The following is a 20,699-nucleotide window of genomic DNA, read 5'->3' as shown; positions in this document are numbered from 1 at the left end:
TCTCCTGAGCCCTCTTTTTGGGGTAATGCCCCTTTGCTGGGGGGGCAGTCTGGGGTTGAATCAGTACTTGTGAAGTTAGAGGAACCCAGGCAGTTAGGTGGTGCTTCTGCGTTGTATGTTTCCCCTTAGATCCACAAGAAAAAGGGCATTTTTTTGTGGAAAAAAGGGACATTTTATTGGGGCCTGTCCCTCGATTCCTAAGCACAGAGAAACTTGATGTACTTGGGAGTCTGGAGTTGGATAATCAAGGGGTGTGTTTGTCTTCCACCTGCAGTTCTTGTTTTTTCCTGATGGCTGAGTTGGTGCTAGAGAGCAGGACTGACAATTTTTTTGTGTTTGTAGACAGTGGAGCTGGAATCAGCATGGTTGATGCTGAGTTTGTGAGAACTCATGGGCTTACTTGCTGTACTTTAGCTAAACCCATTCCTATTTATGCCATCGACTCAGCACCACTTGCACAGAAAGCTTTGACTCAGATTGTACACAATATAAGACTGAGGGTAGGATCTTTTAATTATGAGGTAATTCCTTGTTATGTTCTGGAGGACCTTCCCACTCCAATTGTACTGGTTTTACCCTAGTTGGTGAAACATAATCTGATAGTGGATTGGCAATCCAAAGAGCTTGTTGAATGGGGAGATTACTGCCATGAGAACTGCTTAAACATTTCCCCTTCTGCTGTCTCTACGGAGACCTTACCTGCGTTTTTGTCTGATTTTGAGGACGTATTTTCTGAGATGGGGTGTCAGGATTTGCCTCCTCATCGTGCGTATGACTTTCCTATTAACCTGACCCCTGGAGCTAAACTATCAATGTCCAGACTGTGTAATATCTCTGTCCCTAAGAGACAAGCCCTGAAGATTTTCATTTCGGAGAATCTGCAGAAGGGATATATCAAACCCTCATCTTCGCCCATGGTGGCAGAGTTCTTCTTCGTGAAGAAGAAAGATGGCGGTCTCCGTTCATACCCTCTTTCTCTGATTCCAGATTTATTCAACCAGGTTGGGGGAGCTATGGTGTTCTCCAAGTTGGATTTAAGGGGAGCTTACAAGCTGGTTAGAATCAGAGAAAGGGATGAATGGAAAACGGCGTTCAATACCTCTGAGGGAAATTTTGAGAGTCTGATTAAGCCTTTCGGTCTGACCAATGCACCTGCGGGATTCCAGCATTTCCTAGATAATATTTTTTATCATTTGGTGGGCAGGTTTGTGGCGGTCTATCTGGATAATATTTTGATTTACTCACATGATTTTGAGACACATGAGGGGCATGTTAAACAGGTGCTTCCGATATTAAAGGATAACAAACTGTATGCCAAACTAGAGAAATGTGTTTTCGCCACCCAGGACATGCAGTTTTTGGGGTACCTGTTGTCATCTTCGGGTTTTTGGATGGATCCAGAGAAGGTTCTTTTTGTTCTTGATTGGGACCTTCCCGAGAACCTGAAGGCATTGCAGCACTTTCTGGGCTTTTTAGTAATTTTTACTGGAAGTTTATTCAAAACTATTCGGTAATTGTGGAACCCCTTACTGACATAACAAGGAAGGGGTCTGATTTTTCTAAATGGTCTAATGGCACCCTGCAAGCTTTTTCCTCCCTAAAGAGTTGTTTTTCCACAGCACTTATACTCTGTCAACCCAATGTTTCTCAATCTTTTATCGTAGAAGTTGATGCGTCAGAGGTTGGAGTTGAGGCTGTGTTGTCTCAGGGTCTGTCCCCTGGTAAATGGCGTCCATGCGCTTTCTTTTCAAAAAAATTATCTTCGGCTTAGAGAAATGATGAAGTGGGTAATAGGGAGCTTTTGGCAATTAAATTGGCATTCGAAGAATGGTGACATAGGTTGGAGGGGGCAGTCCATCCTATTACTTTATCACGGTTCATAAAAATCTGTCATATCTTCAGTGTGCTAAACATCTCAACCGTAGGCAAGCTAGATGGTCCCTGTTTTTTACGAGGTTCAATTTTGTTGTCACTTTCCGTCCAGGGGTTAAAAACATCAAGGCTGATGCTTTGTCTCAGAGCTTCCCTGGTGGTGGTGACCTGCCCCAATTTTGCAGAAGAAGGTAGTTATTTTGGCATTGTACCCTGACCTGGAGGGTGAGGTGTTGGAGGCTCAGGGGGACGCCCCTGCCTCCTGCCCTTTGGGGAGGTTATTTGTACCATCTAATTTGCGCCGTAAAGTAATTAGGAAACATTATAACTCGATAATTGCTGGTTACCCAGGTGGTAAGGCAACTGTGGACCTCCTTTCTCATCCATTTTGGTGGCCAGCGTTGCATCGAGATGTGGTTGAACAGGTGTCTGCTTGCAGTATTTGCATACCCGTCCATCTGGTCCTCTTCTTCCACTGTCTATTTCTAGCAGGCCATGGACACACATATCCATGGATTTTATTACTGACATACCGGTATCTGCAGGCAAGACTGTGGTTCTTGTGTTTATAGATAGGTTCAGTAAAATGGTTTGTTTCATCGCATTACCGGCACTTCTGAATGCCAAGACTCTTGCTCAGATTATTATTAACGAGATTGTGAAGCTGCGTGATGTTTACTCCGATGTGGTGTCAGATCGGGGGACCCAGTTTGTTTCTAAGTTCTGGAAAGCTTTCTGTACTAGAATGTGGGTGCAGCTGACCTTTTCCTCTGCTTTCCATCCTCAGTCAAATAGACAGACCGAGCTCATTAATCAGAATTTAGAGACTTACTTCAGGTGTTTTGTCTCTGAAAACGTAGAGGATTGGGCATCTTACTTACCATTGGCCGAGTTTGCTATTAATAATCATCGCCAAGAATCTACTGGCAGGTCACCGTTCTTTGGTGCATACCGTTTCCATCCACAGTTTGGTACTTTTAGTGGGGGAGGGGCTTTGGAAGTTCCTGAGGAGGAACGTTTTGCTTTGTCACTCTCTTCTGTGCGGTGGGGGGGGGGTTTAGAGTAATTTGAAGATCATGGGAGACAGATGTTTCACAGATAAGAAACGCTTGCCAGGTCTAGACCTAAGTGTGAATAACTTTGTGTGGTTGTCTACCAGGAATATCAAGTTGAAGATTCCTTCCCGGAAGCTGGGACCTAGGTTTATTGGGACCTAGGTGAATGGCCCTAGGCTGGTTCATTCGTCATCCTGAGAAACCTGGTCCTGAATGGTCCTCAATGTCCGGAGGCCACTCGTAGAAGGGGGGAGGGGTACTGTCACCGGTGTGTGAGTTATGCCAGACAGTCTTCCTGGATCCAGTTATAGAAGGTCATTGCGCTTGGATCTGCAGGCATCTTCTTGATCTTTTCATCTTTGTAGCGTAGTGATATCCTTCTCCCTCTTGGACATAGCAGTGACCTCCACCTTCTGCTGCTAATTGACACACCCCTGCTGGATGTCTAAATACCTTCAGTCTCTCCAGAGAGTCGCCAGTGATAGCCCTATTTTCCTCTGTCCAGGCTTGAAGTACTTGTAGTTGGCTAGTTTCTTCTTGGAGTTCCCTTGGAGGATAGTTGGAGTGATCTCTCTGTTGTCTTCTCAAGCTAAGTGGGGGCTGACTAGTGCTCACCCCATCCCCTCCCTATCTTGGGCCTATCGCTAGGTGCAGTCAGGGAATAGGTTTCCTGCTCGGCGAGAGATGCAGAACCTATTTAGGGATGTATTTACCCCCAAATAAAGAAGTTTTGTTCATGTAGTTGGAGCATCCATTTTCTGCATTCTTATCATCTGATGCAGCACCCCAATCCCTGTCCTTGGTCACATAATATTTACCTGACCAGAAAGTCTTTTGGGTCATTGTCCTGTCCTGTCGCAACACAATGATGGTCCCACTCAATGCAAGCCAGATGGGATGGCATGTCATTGCAAAATTCTATAATAGCCTTGCACTTGGAATAAATGACCATCAGTGTTGCCAGCAAAGCTCCCCCCCCCACACACACACAATCACACCTTCCCTTTCATACTTCATGGTGGGCAGCACACTTGTTGAAACCACGGTGGTTTGTAACAAAAATCTCAAATTGTGACTAAGTTGACCACACAATAGATTTCCACTGATTTAATATACTGAAATTGGATTGCTTTCCTCAAACAAGTCTCTTCTGCTTATGCATAGTCCACAGTAGTGCCTTCATTGCATCAATTAAACCATAAAAGCCTGCTATTTGCAGTCTCATCTGGACAGTGAGGGGTGTCTGCTCTTTTATGTCTGTGCCTTCATTTATGTGGGTTGCCATCTAACGAGTTGTCAATTTTCAGTTTCTGAGACTGGTAGACACTGGTAGATATGATGCATTTATACTCTACAGCAGAGGTAGTTTTTGGTCTTATTTTCCTTGGGCAGACCTCATCACAACAACTTCATTATAGCAATTGATGGTTTTCATGACTGCACTTCCTTCAAGATTCTAGTAATTTTCCAGATTAACTGACCTTCATGTTTTAAAGTAATGGTAGATTGTCTTTTCTCTTTGCTTAGTTGAGTGTTTCTTGACAAATTTAGGATTAAAACTGTTATGGAATAGGGCTCAGAACCATATGGAACTGTGTACCAACACTGCCACTGAAAAACACACCCCACACACTTTCTGAAGGTCGTGATTTTACAAATAAACTCTTGATGAGACATACGAGTTCTTTAGACACCATTCCAGGTCATAAAACTGTAATCAGGGCAAAACATTTTTTTTAGGAATCTAAGGTGAAACACATATGCTGGTGTCTTTCACATGTGTTTATTATTTCTTTACTGAATCTTCAATGTGCATTAAGAACTTGGAAAAGGTGTGCCAATCATTTGTCTAGTATTGTAGATGAAAAAAATTAAGAATCTTGGTTGAAGGGGGGATGTGGGAGAAGCACAAAAATTACTGGTTTGATTGGCTGTGGCAGGAAGGTTAAAATTTAATTATTTTATTTTACTCGCACACTAACTTACTTCAATGCTCTGCTGTCACACACATACATACTATCTGTACAATTAATTCATTGTTTTATGACTTTACCTTCATTTCTCTAAGGCTCAGCTATGAGCTGTGATGACCTCTCACTATCCAGATTCACGCCAAAATATTTGCAACATTCCCTGCTTCTACTGTTATACAGACTATGTTAGTCACTGCTGATTGACTCTGCTAAGTCATGTGACATGGCAAGGCATTAGGAAGAAGTTCAGCAAATGTCCAAAAACATGTAGGCCTTCTCTGACTGATGCACTTTTCTGCAATGTGTAAAATGTGGTTATTTTAGGGGATTCATGAGAAGAGAATTGCAAATTGTTCAAATTTGCCAGGTTTAGTGAATTTCAAAACATTTGATGCAAATTTGATTTGTATCAAATTGATTTACTCACCTCTAATAACTGTTATATTATTTTATAGGTGGCTTATCCAATATATTTATAAAACACTTTTCATAAGGGTTATTTCTATTAAAGATGTCATTTGGCATTAAAAGTTAAAATTATGAATTTGCACTTTTGACATTACTACCTACAAGAATATCTTATCTTGCCTAAATTATGGCAGGTACTTGTACAGTGGTGTGAAAAAGCATTTGCCCCTTTCCTGATTTCTTATTCTTTTGTATTTTGTCACACTTAAATGTTTCAGATCTCAAAACAAATTTAAATATTAGACAAAGATAACACAAGTAAACACAAAATGCAATTTTTAAATGAAGGTCTTTATTATTAAGGGAAAAAGAAATCCAAACCTACAGGATCCTGTGTGAAAAAGTGATTGCCCCCTACACCTAATAACTGGTTTGGCCACCCTCAGCAGCAACAAACATGCAAAAGAATAAGAAATTAGGAAAGGGGCAAACACTTTTTCACCACTATATATGAGTGACAATATTGAAATGGGTGGTGATGATGACTTGAATCGTCACAACAACTCCTATGACAACACTGCATCTGATAGAAATCAGAAATGGAAATGTCAGCAGTTTATCCTCATCTACGATTCACCTGTAACTTCCTAACATCTGTCCTATGTCATTACTTTACTTCGAGTAGCAAGAATAAGGTGCTGATGAAATGCAGCAAAGTGGATGTACCTTTTCGTGTAATAGCTTACACCTTTTTAATGTCCTTTTCATACATTCATAGTAAGCATTCATCAAAAATATGATATTCCCTGTAAGAACTACAACTTTTAAGCCATGTTGCTACATTTCCAATTTAGTATAGTCTATTCCAATGGTAAAATGTGTTTCTCTGGGATTCTTTGTTAAAGAGCCAAGGATTTAACAAATTTTTCATTTCACTCAAATTACTGGCAATTATGCTATAGTAATGTTTAGATTTGTAATTTATATCATTTCTGTAGTTAGTCATTTTTACATTGTCCATTTAGCACATCATGGAGCTCTTACTGTACATAGGGAAAATGTAATTTGCATTTCTCATTCATATGCTTCTATTCCATTCTGTAGTGACACAGTTCGCTTCACAAGCATAAAGTAAAATTAATCACATCAAGAACAAACAATACCCTCGGTAGAAATTATCAATATTGCCTATTTAAAGTGATTTATCACAGCTTAGGCCAAATGGGATTCATTACTTTAAAAAAAAAATAAAAATCAATCAAATGCATTAAATTGTGCTCTAAGAATATATACACTTCACTTCAGAGTCCTAAAAGCTGTTCAAGGCACATAACTTAACAGTGAAATCACTTTTATATACTAACGGAAATGTGATATTCTTCAATGTTTTATATTTTTAGTATAAATGAAGATTATTTAGGTAGAAAATTAGTTCATACTGTGTGTAAAATGGCTCGGAATATTTGGAAATTCGTCTCCAATTAATTTAACTCTGTTAATCTCCAGGGACTATATTTTAAGAATGTCTCTTCAGTGATAAGCATCTGGCATCATAGAGGGCAATGATAAACTTTTCTAACGCCTATATAATACAATTCATCAAAAGCCTTTTAAGTATGTGCTTATTAGTTCCAAAGATAAGTTGTGTACTTTCCCATTTCGTGCAGTGGGAATGGCTATTTAGAATACACAGCAGGTTACTACAAATTCTCATATGACTTTCAGTATAAACCAGTAAGGTTCATTTTACCCAACAAAATAAATCTGTAGCACAAATCCACCAGTTATAGATCAGAAATTTCTTTGAAGAAGAACTTCATGTTTTTTTTTTTTACTGCCCCCTTATTTAGGAATGGCAGTGTAATTAGTGCATGAAAATATTTGCTGGTTGCTGTCTTCTGCCATTTGCATCACTGCTTCGGTCTAAGTCCTGCATTATGTGACCACAACATCATCACTTAAGAATAAGCATTATTGCAGCTATCCAAACAATATCAGTGGTATTATTATTATTATTGCATCTACACAGCCATATTATTGATGGCTACATGGACATATTGAATAGTGCTCATAGACTACAAAGAACCATATATCTCTATATGCCAAATTGTATATAAAACTAATCAAATAAGTAGCAAAATATGTAAAGTCTTTGATCCAGCATGAAAAACAGTGAACATATAAAAATAGAGATAAGTGCAAGAAATTTATTAAGAATAAAATCATAATTTTATTAATCAATTTAAAAGAAAATGAAATTAAAGTCAAGTTCAAGTCTTACACTTATCTCGTTTTTGGTATTTTAATTGTATGTAGAGTCATATGAACGTTTTCTTCTCATAGATGTATATGAAAATTAGTTGTCTCCTGCCTATTCTTGATAGATTTCCTGTAAGTTCATGTATGACCCTTTAATGAGTCTTGAAACATTAACAGGATTACTAGCCAGTCAAACATACATCTATAGGCAGCAGTTTCAAGTACTTGTCACTCACCAGTGCAGAGCATATTTTTGCCATTGAGTATTGCCAATAAAACTACATATGTACAGTATGTAGTCTTCTTATCTAGTCTATCTTAAAGCTGCATGAATTCAAATAAATTCATATGAAGTGTGTGAGAAAAAATTGTTGCCTGCAGGATTGAAGACAGTATGTGTCAGTAGTGTGTCACTACTAGGACAACCCCTTCTTGAACTAAATGTTCAGCCCAATAAAATAAAAAAACTATACTCACCTCCAATGCAGGCGATGTTCCAGCTGTGTCAGCACTAGCGATCCTGGATCTCTGGTGTGGTGGAATGACACATGACGCCTGGCGCCCAATCAGCCCTGGCGTCATTGTCCCTGCCTTCAGACAAATCGAACATGAAGAGGAAGTCTGGGCTGCAGCAGATCCCTGACTTCCTCTTCATGTTCATTTCGTCAGGAGGCAGGGACAGTGACGCCAGCACTGATTGGACACCAGGCATCACGTGTCATTCCACCACACCAGAGTTCCGGGACCTTGAGTGCTGACACCACTGGAACGGTGGCAGCACGGGAGGTGAGTATAGGTTAATTTTATTTTATCAAGGCCTAACATTTAGCTTAAGAAGGGGTTATGTCCTAGTAGTGGTAAACCCCTTTAAATATCTATTATTGCATAAATATATTTCTTTGAGGGATAAATGTTTCCTTACAAAGAAGCTTTACTGCAACACAGCAATGCCTATGAGTACATAGAACAAAATAGCATAGTACAGTTGCCATACTGTTAGTAAAGAAATAATGGATGCATTAAAACAGTGATAAATATTTTTCTAACAGAATTCCAAATCTGTGCATAGAAAGACTTATGGCATAATATTAAGTTGACAGTTTGATCTCAATCATTGAAAAATACATAACTGATTTATAGATGATGTTTTAAAGTACTATATGCATTATTTAATGAATAGACCTACAAGGGTGTTTAAAACTTTCACTTAAAATGGGTAGCAACTGAATAATGACTGTTATATACAATATGGTTGCAATGTAATTGACATTTTCTTTATTCTTGTATTTGTTACAATTTATAAATTATATTTTGTAAATGTTTGTTTTTTCTGACAGTCACATTGTAAGTATTCAATCACTTAAGTTCCCATTAGTTCTAAAAATAGGATTTCTTTAGTACCTATCAATTGTGTTGTTCTTATTAAATTTTTATATTGTTTAATTTTGGCATTTTTGCAAATAGGCATTATTCGAACCGCCTTACCTAATATGGACAGAGAAGCCAAAGACCAATATCTTCTCGTAATACAAGCAAAAGATATGGTTGGACTAATGGGAGGACTGTCGGGCACTACCTCTGTCACAGTCACACTTACAGATGTTAATGACAACCCTCCAAGGTTTCCTCGAAGTAAGTTCTCACTTAACAAGATGGCTAGTCAGAATTGATATCAATGAAATCTAGAAGTGTATCTCTTTTATAGTAAAATGCTTTCTGGTTAATATGATACAGTAGCAATGACTTAAAAGAAAAAGAAAAAAAAAGTTTGCCAATATTTTGAAAAAATTAAAAAAAGGTGGCAACTTTGGCCTATATTACTGTGTCCTTCTTTACTCTTTATATAATCAAATGTGACAGTGATGGACAGTTCTGCAATAAATTCACTTTAGGTAATCTAGTAATGGGAAAAAATAATGCAAATCTCCACTATACTCAGTACTGCATCCACCGGTGGTTTTCTGACATCAAATCTGGTAGGAACATAATTTTGGCACTTTATATCTCTAATGGCCCACTATTAGGCAGTTGTCCAATAGTGCACAACCCTTTTAATTAATATAAACCAAAAAGTACCAGGGTTACCTGGGATTAAGAAAATAATTTCCAGTGTTGTACAGTGGCATGTAAAAGTTTGGGCACCCCTGGTCTGTTATTGTGAATAGTTAAGCAAGTTGAAGATGAAATGATCTCTAAAAGGGCTAAAGTTAAAGATGACACATTTCCTTTGTATTTTAGGCAAACAAACACATATATAATGTTGTTTTCCACTTCCTTAACTGTTCACAATAACAGTAGTATTGACCAGAGGTGCCCAAACTTTTACATGCCAATGTAAGTATTAAAATAAAACAAGAAGCATTACTTACCTACAAAATTCCCTGATAGCAGAAAGTACCAGCTTACAATGCATCGGTTGCAGCAGCAGCAGATCAGTCCAGTTATCTATCCAAACGATGAGAGAGAGTAAAAAACGATCCACACTCTGGCAGTGGAATTTATTTAAATCAACTTTAAAAAAACTCAGATACATTTTTTTTACATTATCTGCCTGCTTTTCTATACATTTTGTCCATTTTTCAACAAGATTTTGTATTCCCTCATTAAGAAAAATTTTAGTCTGAGCTGCGAGTCACTAATGCAAAGCTGTCTTTACTTCTTCATCAGACATGGATCTTGGTCCTTGTGGGGCTTCTTGCAGGGCACCAAATTGGTGGGACAAGATTAGGACTATAGAAAGGATGCTTCAACACCTCAAAACAAAGGTTTTGGAGAGTGTTGACAGTATGAGCAGCAGTACATGAATGTGCATTGTTATACAACAACACATCTAGAGATGAGCGGTGTTCGACTCGAACTGTTCGCCAATCTCAAATTCGAGCTGTTTTGGGCGATGTCCGAGCCATTCGACAAACCCGAACGATTTGCAAAAAATCCGGCTGTTCGAGGTTATGTTCGATAACTGTTCATGCACCAAAATCGTAACTGGATTTTTTCACAGTAATACTGTTAATCAATGTTAATACACATTTTCAGTGTACAGCGGGTGGGGGGAGGGGCAAGGGATGGATCTCTGCAGAAATAATACCGATCTCCATTTTTTTTCTTTCCCGCATTTACAGTGGGGCCGTGCAGTCTGTCAGCCTATCTGCAGCGCACACACGCAGCAAAGTGCTTTTTTTTCACACAAGCAAGGGCATGTGTCATTGGCTATGTATGTCACATGTCCTTGCCCTATAATACCCAGCCATTTTCCCCGTCGCCACCATTCTCTTACTGCTGCAGCTGAGTGTTAGACAGCACAGCTGCTGCTGTTAGCGCTATATTGTGTAACTGTGAAGTGCAAGTGAATTTTCTCTTAAATAGACAGATAGGTTTAGGGAGTATGGACTAGTTTGTAATTGCAGCCCTTTTGAGGGCTAGGTTACAGCAGTTCCTAGCACTTTTTGCCAGGCAGGTCTGCCAGTGCTGTGCAAGTGTTTTTCACAGCATTTGGCTAAATCTAACTAAGCCAATCCCTTTGGGCCTCTAGCAGTGTGTGTTAGTCAGTGGAGTAGCCTATCTATGTTCCAAGCTACACCACCTGTGTATCTAATACCATTTTTTTACTGCACCTAGCCAAGTAAAACCTTTTGGGCATAGTAGCAGTGTCTGTTACTCATTGTAGTAGCCCATCTGTACGAAGCTCCACCACCTTTGAATTTAATAGCATTTTTTAATGCATCTAGCTTAGTAAATAATTTTGGGCCTGTAGCAGTGTCTGTTACTCATTGTAGTAGCCCATCTGTACCAAGCTCTACCACCTTTGAATTTAATAACAATTTTTTACTGCATCTAGCCCAGTAAATAATTTTGGGCATAGTAGCAGTGTCTGTTACTCATTGTAGTAGCCCATCTGTTCCAAGCTCCACCACCTTTGAATTTAATAACAATTTATTACTGCATCTAGCCCAGTATATACTTTTGGGCCTGTAGCAGTCTCTGTTACTCATTGTAGTAGCCCATCTGTACAAAGCTCCACCACCTTTGAATTTAATAACAATTTTTTACTGCATCTAGCCCAGTAAATAATTTTGGGCCTGTAGCACTGTCTGTTACTCATTGTAGTAGCCCATCTGTACCAAGCTCCACCACCTTTGAATTTAATAACATTTTTTTACTGCATCTAGCCCAGTAAATAATTTTGGGCCTGTAGCAGTGTCTGTTACTCATTGTAGTAGCCCATCTGTACCAAGCTCCACCACCTTTGAATTTAATAACAATTTTTTTACTGCATCTAGCCCAGTAAATAATTTTGGGCCTGTAGCAGTGTCTGTTACTCATTGTAGTAGCCCATCTGTACCAAGCTCCATCACCTTTGAATTTAATAACAATTTCTTACTGCATCTAGCCCAGTAAATAATTTTGGGCCTGTAGCTGTGTCTGTTACTCATTGTAGTAGACCATCTGTACCAAGCTCCACCACCTTTGAATTTAATAACAATTTTTTACTGCAGCTAGCCCAGTAAATAATTTTGTGTATCTAATAAAATTGTTTACTGAATGTAACCCAGCCAATACTTTTGGGCTAGTACCACAGTTTGGCCACTCAGCTCTGCTCGGTTTCCATTCATCGTTTTTGGTGCAAACAACTACAGAGTTGTCAATTAGTTAACCACCAAAATGAGTGGCAAAAGGCCTGCTGCTGGAGGAAAGGGGAATAGGCATGTTGGAAAGGGAAATGAAGGTTGTGTCCGTGGGGTAGGTGTTAAAGCAACAGTAACATCTGCAGAAGAAAGACCATCTTCCAGCCAAACTAAGATGTCTACTTCTTTTCGTGAACAATGTGATACGATTCCTTTCTTACGGACACGCCCATCACTCCAAATTCCAGATGAGGCACAAAAACAACAGGTGCTTCTACGGATATCAAGTGCTCCTTCAAGTGGGCTCTCCTCCACCTCAACTTCAACATCACAAATACTCCAGTCCTCAGAGGTGTCACACCAATCACATTTGCTTCCTAACAGCTCCCAAGTCTCCAGCTGCCCGCCTGAGTATGGGGTAACACAGATGGTTGAGTCTGCAGAGCTGTTTACTCATAAAAAAGCCTGGGAATCTGCTCCAAAGCTTCTGTGAATCCAGATGAGGAAATGATCTGCACTGATGCCCAGAATCTTTATGAGTCGGATCCAGGACCAGATGAAGAAGGTTTGGAGCATAATGTAGACCCTTGTTCCCAAACTGTAACTCCTGTTGGTGGAGACAATGATGAAGACTATGATGAGACCCAAATACCTGATTGGAGCGACAACTTGACTTTTCGGTCAGGGCAGGAAGAGGCAGGCTCTGAGGACGACGGGTGTGAGAACACACAGGGTGATGATGACGAGGTTGGAGATCGCACTTACTGTCAACCCACAGTCAGCCAGTCGATGAGGTCAGCAGAGGAGGTGGAGGAGGATGCTGTTGACGACGAGGTTAGGTTGCGCCTTCTTGGACAAAGACGGAGTACTGGAAGCACGTCAACAACTGCCTCCTCAACCACAACTCTGCCTCTGACCACAAGTCGTGGTGGCTCTTCAGGTCACATGGGCTCAAAGCCTTGCATAGCCAGGGCATTTTTTCAGATCGATAAGGATGACCCAACTCGTGTTATCTGTAATATTTGTCACCAAAAACTAAGTAGAGGCCAAAAAATCCATAGTTTGAGTACTTCATGCATGAACCGTCACATGGATATGAAGCATAAGTTGCAGTGGGAAGCTCACTGTGCTAGAATGCGGCCTAGCGGGCAGGGCCAACCACCGTCTGCCCCATCTTGTGCATCCATGGCCTCTTCATCCTCTGTGACTGGGGGGACAGCAGTCACACATGTTTTTGGACGCAGACCTGCCACCTCTTTACCCGCAACAGCCAGTGTGATTGGCAGGTCATCATTTCATTTGGAAGTGGAAATACCAGCTGGTGTTGAGCGCTCTCCGACATCGAGAGCACCACCTTTGGAACAAGGCAACCTAACATGTCCGCTTGCATCTTCCTCACAGACCGGCAGTTTGCCGGGGACACCCTACTCAACCCCGTCTAAGCACAACAGCCAGCCCTCGGTCCCTCAGATGTGGACAAGTAAAAGATCATTTCCTCCTAGCCATGACAAAGCTAAGAGGTTGAATTTCACCATCTGCAAGCTCTTGGCTACAGAAATACTGACTTTCTGCCTGGTGGACACAGAGGATTTTTGAGACCTTATGTCCATCGCAGTGCCCCAGTACCAGATGTTCAGTCGGCACTACTTCTCAAAGAAAGGTGTGCCTGCGCTACACCAGCATGTCGCACACAACATCACCGCTTCTTTGAGAAACTCTGTGTGTGACAGGCTGCATTTCACCACAGACACTTGGATGAGTAGGCATGGACAGGGGCGTTACATGTCACTGACTGGGCACTGGGTAGCTATGGTGACAGCAGGACAAGGGGCTGCTGTCCAAGTCTTGCCGTCCCCACGAGTTGTGCGTCAATCCTCTTTATCTAGAAGTTCCTCCACTGCTTCTGCCTCCTCAACCTCCTCTCGGTCCTTCACCTGCACCCAAAGCCTGTCTGGTAATGCCACCCGCTTTCTAACTGCGCAGAAGGAATCCTGCACACCTCCTTAAAATGCTGGCAGCAGGGATCAACGGCATCAGGCGGTTTTAACTTTGAAATGTCTGGGAAATGTGAGTCACACAGCTGAGGAGTTGTGGTCAGCTCTGGAGACCCAGTTTCATGAATGGTTGTCTCCACTGTACCTGCAACCAGGGAAGGCCGTGTGCGACAATGCTGCAAACCTGGGTGCGGCCCTTCGCAGGGGCAATGTCACACACGTGCCTTGTATGGCTCACGTGTTGAACCTGTTTGTCCAGCAATTTTTAGCCCACTATCCCGGACTAGATGGCCTTCTGCAAAGGGCACGGTCGCTGTGTGCTCACTTCTACCTTTCGCATCCCGCAGCTCAACAACTTACATCTCTAAAGAAGTCGTTGGGCCTGCCAGTTCACCGGCTGAAATGCGATGTGCCGACACGGTGGAATTCAACTCTGAAAATGTTGCAGCGACTATGGCAGCACCGAAAAGCTATGGTGCAATACGTTCTGACATATAGCCTGGGCCAACGAGATCCAGAGGTGGGGCTAATCACGCTGCAGGAGTGGTCTCAGATCATGCACCCTTCTGCACAGTTTTGAAATGGCGACGAAGATGTTTAGTGCTGACAATGCCATTATCAGCATGACTATTCCGGTGATTTAAATGCTGGAGCACACGTTAAACAGAATTCGGAGTCAGGTGGTTTGACAAGAGGAGTTGGAAGAAGTAGAGGAGGAGTCGTATGAAGGGATAACATCTCCAAGGTCCAGACGATCGGCAGCACCAAGGTGGCAGGCATGGGAGGGTGGGGGAGAGGGATTAACCAGGGCGCATGGTAGCAGCCAAACTGTTGAGGAAGGTGCAGAAGCCCAAGAAGAACTGGAGGACGAACTGGCAATGGGCATGGAAGACTCATCAGATGAGGGAGACCTTGATCACATTTCTGTTGTGCGAGGTTGGGGGAAGAGGGCAGAGGAAGGAAGCATGATTCTTACCTCACCACCAACACAACAAGGACTTGGTGCTCCTGGATGCGCAAGACACATGAGTACCTTCTTGCTGCACTACCTGCAACATGACCCTCGAATTGTCAGAATTCAAAGTAATCCCGACTACTGGGTTGCCACACTCTTAGATCCCCGGTACAAAAGTAAATTTGCCAAAATAATTCCTGCCATAGAAAGGGATTCACCCATGCAGGAGTATCAGCAGAGGCTGTTGCCGAATCTTACATCTGCTTTTCCACAAAACACTAGTGGTGCACGTAGTGAATCTCACAGTTCTAACTTGCCAACCGTGGGACTGTCGAGTCTTCACTCAAACCGTAACAGTAACACAGTATCTGCTGGTAACCGCAATTTTTTGGAATCATTTCACCACTTTTTTAGACCATCTTTTGCAAGGCCACAGGAGACAAGTCTGACACATAGTCAACGCCTAGAGAGGATGGTACAGGAGTATCTCCAAGTGAACATCGAAGCCATGACTGTGTCACTGGACCCTTGCTCATTTTGGGCTTCCAATCTGGAAAAATGGCCTGAGCTCACCACTCACGCCTTGGAGATCTTGTCATGCCCCGCAGCCAGCGTTCTCTCTGAACTTGTGTTCAGCGCTGCTGGTGGTGTGCTGACAGAAAAGAACACGCGGCTGTCCACTGAGAATGCAGACAGACTCACATTCATAAAGATGAACAAATCATGGATCCACAAGGACTTTTCGACCCCTGTGTCATCCTGGGGAGAGTAAAAGGTTAAGGATTTGGTAAAATCACCTCACCAACCATTTTAAGCAACTCTGGGGCAATTGATGCCACTTAAGTGTTGTCTGTGCACAATTTTTGGAAAAAATGGAGACTCTTTTTGGAATCCCCTTGCCGTGTTTTACGTGACGTTGGCATCGTCAATTCCAGGTGGGTTGGGTCGCTCCCCCCCCCTTTTAACCGTAAGAAAATACATACACTATGGCTTGGGGTAACACAGATGGTTGAGTCTGAAGAGCTGTTTACTCAGAGGTCTGCTCCAAACTTCAGTGTCTGTTAGTCAGCGTAGTAGCCCAGCTGTGAAGTAAGCTGCACCGCCTGTGTTTCTAATATGAATTTTTAACTGCATCTAGCCCAGGCAATACTTTGTGCTTAGTAGCCCAGCTGCCAAGCAAGCTGCACCGCCTGTGTATCTAATAAGAATTTTTAACTGCATCTAGCCCAGGCAATACTTTGGGCGTAGTAGCCCAGCTGCCAAGCAAGCTGCACCGCCTGTGTATCTAATAAGAATTTTTAACTGCATCTAGCCCAGGCAATACTTTGGGTGTAGTAGCCCAGCTGCCAAGCAAGCTGCACCGCCTGTGTATCTAATAAGAATTTTTTTACTGCATTTAGCACAAGCAATACTTTGGGCATAGTAGCCCAGCTGAGAAGCAAGCTGCACCTCCTGTATATCCAATAAGAATTTTTAACTGCATCTGGCCTAGGCAGACTGTGGGGACCCCCAACCAAACCCAGACGCTCAGCCCCCCTACCGCCCCCCTTTCCTTGACAATACAATAATGTAACTCGTACAACTGGATGGGATCGGTCACAGCTTTATTAACTCTATATACTCATTCCATTAGAAAGGCATTTTATTTCTAAAATAATTCAGCTTGTTGCAGCATGCCCTGTGTGTCCACACCAGCAAGTTGGCCAACAAGTGTAACTCTCCAACATGTTCTTTCTATTTCCAGGCCACACAGGATCCTGCGTACTCGTATGCAGGACTCTGACCCCCATCCATCACTCTTAACGCTTGTTCCAATCTGTCCTGGAGTCCTGACAGGAATATGTCCAGTCCAATATCCATTAAGTGAACACCGTCGGGCCGTATGAGGCCTGCTTTATCTCCTTCCAGTTGTCGGTGTCATATCACTACACCACCTCTGTCTCTTATACATTTTGCCATCCGAATATTTATTATCCGCTTTGTCCGTTCATTGGCCGTGATGTCTCGCGCACCTTGCCATACCGCTATCGGCACAATCTCTGACCATACTATAGTTTGTTTTGTGAAGCGCTCAGTGTCTAGTTTCATTATTGCCATTAGTTCTGTGCTCTTGTCATGACCTAGGTCGTTTCCCCCGGCCTGTATAACAAAGATGACCGGACTTCTTGCCTCTCTCCCTACCTTGATTACCTCCAATAGTACCTGTGGCCATTGCAGGCCTCTAATACCTCTCCAGTTGAAATATGTGTTATAAAACTCTAATTTCCTCCCACCTGGGCGGACTTTTGCCCTTTTTTCTGCACAATATATATACGAGTGGCCTATCACCCACACTGTTGGCTTAGCGTAACCTGTAAAAGAAACAAACCAAGTTAGGATAACAAGTCCGGTCTTATGTATCTCGCCAAACACGTGGATCGCCATCTCCCTATCCTCTGAACTTCCATTTCTGACAGTCCTGCTCTTGCTGCTTCCGTGGCCGCACCTATGCGGAATGAGTGTGTCCCGTAATCTTTGGGGTGGTTCCCTGCCGATGTTAGGCATTTATTAAATATAGCTTGGAACTGGTATCTTGATAATGGCGTTCCATCATTGTGTGATAGGAAGAAATTACTTTGTGATCTGATGGTTATATATGTTTTTACTATTGTTCCCCGACTCAGTGTACCATTTGTGGGTTGCAGAAGTACCCAAGTGCCCCTGTCGGCTGGAACCATTTTCGATTTGCGTATGCGTAGACGTATTGCATTATTGGCTATGACTACGTCCTGGTGTAATAAGCCTCCACTGGTGGTAAATTTGGATTGAGGGACTAATTCGCTTATGCATAGCGCCCCGAAGAAGGCGATCGCAAATGCAGTAAACAGTAGTGTTGCTTCAAATTGTGAGTGTCATGTTAATGGTGTTAGGGATATGATGTGAGAAATCAGTTTTAGTGACACGGGACGTCTACACTCCTGACTTGGCTGACCCCTTTTCCACCCTTTTATGTATTGTCTGATGATGAATCTCTTTGTCACATCTCCCCAATTCAGTAGTTGGAAGTGAAATGCTACTCCGGTCAGCCACTGCTGCGTTGACCCCCCTGATATGCCCCTCATCATTAGCTGGTGGAGAAATTCTATGGTGACTTGTATTCTGGCTTGTTCACATTGGTCAACCCGTCTGCCTGCTACTAGTCATGTCCACTGTTCCCATGCCTTACCATATGCTTGCCACGTCGACGTTGCAACTGACGCTCTGATTAATAGCATCAACTATTCGCCACTAGATCCCATAGGGAGGGTGGGCAACTGTTGCCCGATGGGTAGGCGTTGGGGAGGAGCTCTGTGAAAATCTGCCAATTGAATTGTGATAAAGCGTTAGCAGCAGCGTTAGACCCCCTCAGCATCGAGGCTAGCGCGGACCCATATATTGTGTTTTGGCACAGGAATGCTAGCCGGCGTAGTAGGCCTAGCACTGGGAGAGACGATGATGCCATCTTATTAATTCAGTGCGCTAGGCTGGTGTTTTTTGTTATGAAGCGTAAATTTTTGTTAGCCAGGCGCGCGCCCCATATTTCTATTGCTACCACTATTGGGAAGAGTTCCAGCAGTGTCTGTTTTTCTGTCAGCACTTGTTCTGCCCAATATGGAGGCCATAAGCTTGTGCACCATTGGTTATTTAGTATCGCTGCATATCCGCCTGATTCTGCCGCCCCGGTGAATAATCTTAGATCAATATTGGACTGTTCTGCTGACATAAATAACATGTGACCGTTGAATGATTTTAAGAAGGTTTTCCACACCTCTAAATCCGCCCGGAGCTGCCTGCTGATTCTGATTCTATGACTCGGTTTTGATGCCCCTTTTGTTGCGGACGATAAATGACGAGAAAAAACTCTTCCGACTGGCATCACCCGGCTCGCAAACACGAGGAGACCTAGTAATACTTGCATCTGCTGTAGTGTTACTTTCCATACTGCACAAAAACCCTCTATCAGGTGTAATGTTTTGGTATTTTTTCCCATGAGAGGCGGAGCAACCTTGCTGTGGTGTCGATTTCGATCCCTAAGAACGATAGCTTTGTTGTGGGGCCTATGGTTTTTGTTGGGAATAATGGGACTCCAAACCGACGGGAGATGTTTGTGAATTCTTTGAGTAAGGGGCAGCGAAAGGGGATGACCAATCGCCACGGCCCGCGGAGGGGCCACCACTGTCAGTGACTCCTTCCTAATTTAGTATAGAGTCTACCAATACTTTGGGCATAGTAGCCCAGCTGTGAAGCAAGCTGCACTGCCTGTGTATCTAATAACTATTTTTTACTGCATCTAACCAAGCCAATCATTTGCTAGTATTGCTAGTAGCAGAGTCGCATGGGCTCTAAACCTTGCATAGCCTGGGCATTTTTTGAGATCGCTAAGGATGACCCAACTCATGTTATCTGTAACACTTGTCACCAAAAGCTAAGTAGAGTCCCAAAAAACAATAGTTTGAGTACTTTATGCTTGAACCATCACAAGGATATGAAGCATAAGTTGCAGTGCGAAGCTCACTGTGCTACAATGTGGCCTAGCGGGCCAGACCAAACACCATCTGCCCCACCTGTGTCATCCTGGGGAGACTAAAAGCTTGAGGCTTTTGGAAAATCAACTCACCAACCATTTTAAGTAACTCTGGGACAATTGATGCCACTTAAGTGGTGTCTGTGCCACAATTTTTGGAAAAAATGGAGACTCTTTTTGGAGTCCCCTTGCTGTATTTTACATGACGTTGACATCATCAATTCCAGGTGGGTCAGGTCTCCCCCCACTCTTTTAACCGTAAGAAACTACATGCACTATGGCTTGGCGTAACACAGATGGTTGAGTCTGAAGAGCTGTTTACTCATACTATAGCCTGGGAATCAGAGGTCTGCTCCAAAGCTTCAGTGTCTGCTAGTCAGCGGAGTAGCCATCGCCTGTAGATCTAATTACAAATTTTTAACTGCATCTAGCCCAGGCAATACTTTGGGCCTAGTAGCAGTGTCTGCTAGTCAGCGGAGTAGCCCAGCTGTTAAGCAAGCTACACCACCTGTGGTTTGGACAATTAATTTTTTCAAAGGAAGCGCTTCAAACCCCGGGACACTCAGTGAAGAGCATCGGGGAGGCACCTTAAGGCAAAGGGGCTGGGACTGGCGGTAGCACACCTTGCGGTGTTCCGCCAAGCTCGATCCTTATAAAAGCTTTTTAACTGCAGCAGCTTTAGTGGACGCTACTGGAGCTGGAATTACCGCGGCTGCTGGCATCAGACTTGCCCTCCAATAGATCCTTGTAAAAGGATTTAAAGTGTACTCATGAAAATTACAGAGCCAATTTAAATTGCAGAGATTAGACCTGCCTCCACCGCGAGGGGTCTTGACCCACCAGTGGACAGGCACCAGTTTTGGGAGAGGGGGGCTGGCCATCAGGGTTCACCTCGGCTCTGGCACAAAACCGGCGACACGGAGGTCGCACGGGCAGGAACGGTCTGGCCGTGTCGGCTTCGCACTCCAGCGTAGTCCTTCTGCCCGCTCGCGCCCGTAACCTCAAAGGGATGAGC

At 42.8% G+C, this 20,699-nt stretch overlaps 1 protein-coding gene across 2 annotated transcripts in view; it reads left to right on the top strand.

Annotated features, from left to right (window-relative positions):
• Positions 1–20,699, top strand: part of LOC141265647 (cadherin-7) — a 471,557-nt gene that overhangs the window by 326,269 nt on the left and 124,589 nt on the right. For both annotated transcript variants that reach the window (XM_073678971.1, XM_073678972.1), the window contains exon 5: positions 9,032–9,199. In XM_073678971.1, coding sequence (XP_073535072.1) covers positions 9,032–9,199 — 168 coding nt within the window. The remainder of the gene's footprint in view (positions 1–9,031; positions 9,200–20,699) is intronic.

Source organism: Phyllobates terribilis, unplaced genomic scaffold (assembly GCF_046119375.1).
Source record: "Phyllobates terribilis strain yellow unplaced genomic scaffold, ASM4611937v1 Scaffold_4__5_contigs__length_816908805, whole genome shotgun sequence".
Classification (NCBI taxonomy): domain Eukaryota; kingdom Metazoa; phylum Chordata; class Amphibia; order Anura; family Dendrobatidae; genus Phyllobates; species Phyllobates terribilis.
The sequence above is the reverse complement of the archived record's forward strand: the minus strand, read 5'-3'. Positions and strand labels throughout refer to the sequence as shown.